The following is a 6,000-nucleotide window of genomic DNA, read 5'->3' as shown; positions in this document are numbered from 1 at the left end:
CTGCAAGGTTCCAGGTCTTGGTTCGTCTCTTGTGCATGATCCGTCACTCTAGAGTCCTTAGGCTTGGCTAGTCTGCCCATGTTGTCTTGGTACCGACACTTGTAGAGATGACTTCAGTTAAAGTCTCAGTTCCAGGCAATGTGCCCTGATCATGGACGGTCCTTTGGAGTACCAGTCCGGGAAACATCCTTTACAACGGAACCGTTACAACGCGGTACCGTTACAACGCAGGATTTACAACGAAAGTCGTTACAACGACTTTCGCTGGAGGGCGCTCTAGGATAGGGGATAGTTTAATTTACTATCCAACACCTTCCCTACTATCCACGGGGACTGGAGTTGGAATAGTAAATTAAACTATTCACTATCCAGCGCCCCCCAACGCAAGTCGTTGTAACGACTTGTGTTGTTAAACCTGCGTCGTAAAGGTACACGTTGTAACAGTATGCGTTGTACCATCATACATCCACCAGTCCTGATGCGTCTGTGAGGTGACTCCCTATTGTACAGCTGTGCGATGGGACATGGGGGTCAGCCCCGCCAATGGAGCCTCTGGCAACTGCACAATACTGCTGTGTCCCACAGTGTCCAAATGAGAAGTTGGGTCAACCAGGCCATTGCCAGGTAGGTAGGAAACACGTTTATTTAGACAGTTGTCTATAAAACATCGTAAAAACTTTAAAATCAATGATTTAACCCCATCTTTGTTGCCCAACACCTCCTCCTACTACAGTTCATCATTAAATCTCTGTTTAACAGACCGTAAAAACCAAGCAATTCCTATTGCCACATCTAAATAACACATTTCTGATACCAGCTTCACAGAATTCCTGCTTTGAACAGTTTCATATTAAAAAAATAAAGGTCTTAAGAACTTAATATGATTTGAGAGATAAAAAATGCAATCCATTAGGTTTATGACAATTCGTAGCGAGTTTCACATTCCAGTTGTTATTGTTAAGAAACTCAAATTGGCTTTCTATTGTCCATCGACAATGAGTTCAACTTCAATACAGAAGACTTAATGGCAGACATAGATATTCAACCAGATTTGAATAGTGCAGCAACCTTAAACAAAAATCTATATTTTCTTCCCCAAAACATGCAATTTAACGGAATTGAGCTCTTCTCGAAAAGAGTCATATTCATGATATGATTCGGAAGATAAGATTAGATCCTCTACCTTTCACAAGACCAGGTCTTATGGCCTTACAAATAATCATTTTCTCTGGCACTGCAGAAATTGTGATCTAATGAATCAATAATCTTTCAGGAGGCTGCCACGGAGGGTAACACTGTCATCATGAACAGTTCCCAATATTCCCAAGAGGCCATGCAACAACTAAATAACAAGGATTGCTATAGGGTGTTAGGGCAAAATCCAATTGCAACAATAATGTCCACTATAAATAGTAAATTGGCACATTGGCATGAGATATATTGTACAGTATACCCCCTATTTTTAAAGGAATGCCCACTGAATAAATACAGGGAAGAATTCCTTACAATAGCCTATTGTATTGGCTTACAGCGCTCCATTTGTGGAAAAGTGTAAATTCTGTTTTAGCATAAGCGGCAGTCATTTTGTCTGTTACGTCCATCTAATTTCTGTTGTGTTCATTTTACTCTCTGCTGTTCGCCTTTTTGCCCAGCCTGTTTTCTTAACTTTAGCTGACCTCTCGGACATGGTCAATCTGATGTACGTGCTGGGGCCTACAGCTGCCGGTGCACCTGGTCTTCGATGTTATCAATTGATTGCTTATTGCCGCCATAAACATTCCTTACTCCTCCTCCTCATCTCCTGACCACCTGGTCACCCATCTGCTCTTATTTTCCTGTAGCTATTTCCGTGTTTAAACCTGTACCCTCCAGTTTTCCTTCCCATGCGATTACACTGCAACAAACTGTATATTAGGGTGATGGTTTTTGTATTCAATGTGCTTCCTCCCACAACACTTGAAGGTGTTGTTCGGACGCAGTCCTGCTCATGAGGATTTAATAACTTGGTTTGTTTTACTTCACTCCAGTGCCGATCTCTCTTTTGTTAGCCTTCGGACCTGTGGACGAGAGGGTTACCCTGCACTAGTGTGCCCTCACAGGCGTACATTTCCACACATTGTGGAAAGCAGAATGTGTACGTGTGTTCTGTGTTTCATGACTGGATGAATGATACGGGTGTATTTTACTGTCGTAAGAAACCCTTTGCCAGACACATGTGAATTGAATCTTTTTGGTTCCACTATATGTTTTCCTCTCTCTTGAATGAATAGGTACTTTACTGATGTATTGCTGTTTCAGCGTTACTGGAGTGTATTCAGATAGTGTGTTCAGCTATTGAGTTACAAACTTACTGACAAATCTGTTCATTAAACTTTTGCAATGTAATTACAGGACATTCTGAATTTTGTATTCATTTCCTTTTTCTGTTTAAACTCAGAGAAACGTGATAATATTGAATAACTTTGTGTGTGCTACAGTTTTTCTGTTTATTGTTTCTCAAAGAGCTAGTGTTAGCACCAGATATTTTTTATGCAGCATTTGTTCAATGTTGTTTTTAATTTGTTGCCTTTTTGTTGCTTTATTGTGCACATTATGTTTATAACTTGCAGCTTGCTTATGTATTGGTTGTTGGCCTAAGTTGTGTCTTATATGTTTTTTAACAGCCCTGAAGAAGTCCCAATGTTTCGGGGCGAAACGTGTTGGCTGTGTCCTTGTCCATATTTTAATGTTGAAGCAAGAAATAAAGAATGAACATCCTTACTGCATGTACTTTGTACTCGATGATGAAGAAATGTCCAGGGACAAAATGGACGTCGCCAGTCCCAACCAGAGCCGACACATAGAAGGAGCTGCATTTTCAATATAATAACTCTTTGCGTTGCAGAAGGTGTCGATGTCTCCATTGAATAGGCACAGTCTCCACCCCACCAAGAAGGATCAAGAAAAAAAATTCGGACACCGCAGCCGCTACCTAAAATGGAAAAAGACCATTGGGAGTAGCACATACAAAAGTCCAAGGAAAGCGTCCCTTAACAGGAAAAAAGGCTTTCCTAGCCCTGGCCAGATTTCAAGCGTCCCCCTGTACATGGCTCCGGAGAAAGTCCCGCCCCAGATAGGACAAAGGGGTAAGATGGCCGCCCTCGGCAAGGAGAAAGTCCCCAAACACAAAAAAATGGACACCACCAGTCACACGCAATGATAGCGATCCAGGAGAGTGCCGCTCCCATTTCCGCCCGACATTGCATAAAACAATTGAATGAAGTCACACCATACATGTTACATACAGTCAAGAAGAATAGTTGCAGCGCCAGTGGACCCACGAGCAGGAACAGCAATTCAGTATCTGAGAATGAAGACTGTGGCAGGATGGGAAACAATGTAGCATCAAAGGTATGGGCTGACGGTAATCCGTTAGAATAATCACTGTCAGAGAGCTGTTCCAGTTCGGAAGCACGCGGCAACAATGTTTCTCCGTCAACGAAAGGAGGGGAGCGATCAGTGCAGCAAGGGGAGCCGGTCGACGATGCACCCTCTGATCCGAGAGCGACTGCGTCCAGCTTCGCGCCGAGTGTGCGAGAACACTCATGCCATTCTGCCCTTAATCCGGCAATCGCTGCAATAACAGTGGCAGTAGTGATCACAGGCAGTTGACCCAAGGTATCCACAGTCCGTAGTGCACCACAGTATTCCTCATGCCTCTCGAGGCCATGCAGGGCGACCCAGTCAGGGGCCGAGATGGAGCCTACCAGTATCGCAGGGGGGACGGCAGCCATGTTTCGTACAGTAAGGAGATCACTGGTGGCATAGGCGAATCTCACAGCAGGCGATGGGGGTGCGATCTCGCGGAACAGTCCGGGCACCGAACTATATGGCGATAACTGACAAAGTTCCCCTCTTGTGGGCTCAGCAGGAGTCAGCACCAAGGCGAGCCACAGCGGCCAGTTATCGCCGACCATGAAAAAACCCCCAGCGCGGCTCACCTCGGCGTCGCACAGAGTAGGGGTTGCGGTGTAGACCCTCAGTCGGTCGATTCACAGTTCCCAAAGGAGGAACCAGTGCGGGCGCAGTCACAGTCAGCAGAGCGGTAGGGGATGGCAGCGCCACCCCTCGTCGGCAAGCCTCAGGATCTCCAGCCGCCCCAGGCGGCGCACAGCGACACAGGGTCCGGTCCCAAAGCTCGGCAATGGTCGTCGGGTCATCATGCCAGGATCATCGTCATGCAGGCAGGTAGGGACACCGGGAAAACACCCCCGGCAACTGCGCGCTTTCCTCGTGCTTCCACGGTAGCACCGTGACAGGATAGAGAACAGGATATTATCGCCGGGAGCACAGGCTCGGGGAGCCGGGCGACTACACGTCCGTCTCCGCCGCCATCTTGGCTCCTCCTCTACATGTACTTTGTGATGTTTTTACTCATTGACTGATGTTCTATTTATCTCTTGATAAACTCTCTGTGGGATATTAGGCCCTCTTATCGTTTTTCAGAAGAATTTTCGGTCACACACTAATATAAGAGTGCTTTTCCATCCTGTCGTGATATTTGTAATTATTGAAGCATTTTTTACGGTTGGTTCTGGGTGTGAGCACCTGTCTTGCGGAAACTATACAGTGTGGGGTGATATCAAACTGTAACCGTTCGTGTGTTATTCTTATGATTTGCAACAGAGTACCCTGCCTGCCAACTCAAAATCAGGACTTAAGCAGTGATTATCAGGGGGTAGGGTGCATGAACACCTGTATAAATCTGTGTTAAAGCAGAGTTCAGAATTTGGAGTTGGATGATATTTACTGTCATCCGGTAATTAATGTGTGTGCTCAAACATCTCACCCAGTTTTAAAATGTTGGCATGTATTCAGAGGCGCAGCTTCATGTGGGTGTTTGGGGAATTACACCCCCCTAATAAATGTATTTTGTGATAAATAGTTGGGTACAACGCTTTCAGTCTTGTATGGTGAGCAGAGCTGCCTGTCGGAAAATAATCTGCCAACGTGATAGTTGGAAAACAATTACTGACCAAGCTACGCTCCTGCATGTAGTTATCCTAGAGTATCAATATTTATCTTGTGCGCTAAAGAGCACTTGCATTTCCCAAATTCGTAGTTAGAGCCACCCTCTTGTGAGCGAAAGTTCAACCTAAGCTATAAATGCGTGAGTCTCACTCGCAGTGAGTAAAGAGTGGGTGGGTCTCGCGGCGCTGGGCTGGTTAGGTGAAGGAGCGCGAGCTCTTAGCCTTTGGTTTTGAAGGAGCGTCATCTCTGGTTCCACTCGAACTTTTCACAGATTATTTTAGACTAGGTTCTGTACAATAGAACTGGTTCTATTGCAGAGTGCTGACACCTTCGGGTAAAGTCCGCGCTTTATAAAAATGCATTAAATAAATAAGTAAATAAATAAAAATAAATATAAACGCATTAAAGAGACGACGGCCTGGCTGTGCCTAGGCTGGGAGAGTGGGAGGAGGCCGGGCCTGCAGGGAGGAGCTGGAGCCGGGCTGAAGGGAGAGGGCGGAGACTGCTGGGGCGGGTTGTGGGCAGCGGACGGGCGGTGGCGGCAGGAGCTGAAGCAGCAGCACGTCCACCGGCGGCGCTGCAGGAGCGGGCGGCTTCAGGCGCGCTGCTGCTTGTTTCCCATCGGCGACCGCTCCGTGCAGCCCCTCCGCAGCTCTCTCTGGCCCGTCGGACCCGGCCTCCCTCCGCGCCGCTGCAGCGCCCGGGCCTCACGCCTCCTTTGCACCGCCTGCCCGCCGCGGCCGCCGCAGGGCCGGGCCATGACCGTGGAGCAGAATGTGCTGCAGCAGACCTCGCAGAAGGTGAGTCCCGCCCGCCCGCACCGGAGGTCAAGCAGCTGGCACCGGCGGCTGCAGCCCGGCCTGTGCCCTGCCCCGAAGCCACGCATTCCAACCAACATCCGGCCGCTTACACCTTCCTTGCCTGTCACGGGGTCCTGCAGCAGCGAGTGACCTGCCCTGCAGAAACAGTCACCTCCTGCAGCGGGGAAGC

The 6,000-nt window shown here is 47.7% G+C and overlaps 1 protein-coding gene across 3 annotated transcripts in view; it reads left to right on the top strand.

Annotated features, from left to right (window-relative positions):
* The first annotated feature begins 5,474 nt into the window (after positions 1–5,474).
* The window catches only part of USP25 (ubiquitin specific peptidase 25), a 469,204-nt gene continuing 468,678 nt past the window's right edge, over positions 5,475–6,000 (top strand). For 2 of the 3 annotated variants that reach the window (XM_086934050.1, XM_086934049.1), the window contains exon 1: positions 5,521–5,810. In XM_086934050.1, coding sequence (XP_086790176.1) covers positions 5,769–5,810 — 42 coding nt within the window. In that variant the 5' untranslated portion in view covers positions 5,521–5,768. Of the gene's footprint in view, positions 5,811–6,000 lie in introns of all 3 variants that reach the window. The other variant, XM_086934051.1, reaches the window with a different exon arrangement.

Source organism: Lissotriton vulgaris, chromosome 8, assembly GCF_964263255.1.
Source record: "Lissotriton vulgaris chromosome 8, aLisVul1.2, whole genome shotgun sequence".
In the NCBI taxonomy this organism is placed as follows: domain Eukaryota; kingdom Metazoa; phylum Chordata; class Amphibia; order Caudata; family Salamandridae; genus Lissotriton; species Lissotriton vulgaris.
The sequence above is the reverse complement of the archived record's forward strand: the minus strand, read 5'-3'. Positions and strand labels throughout refer to the sequence as shown.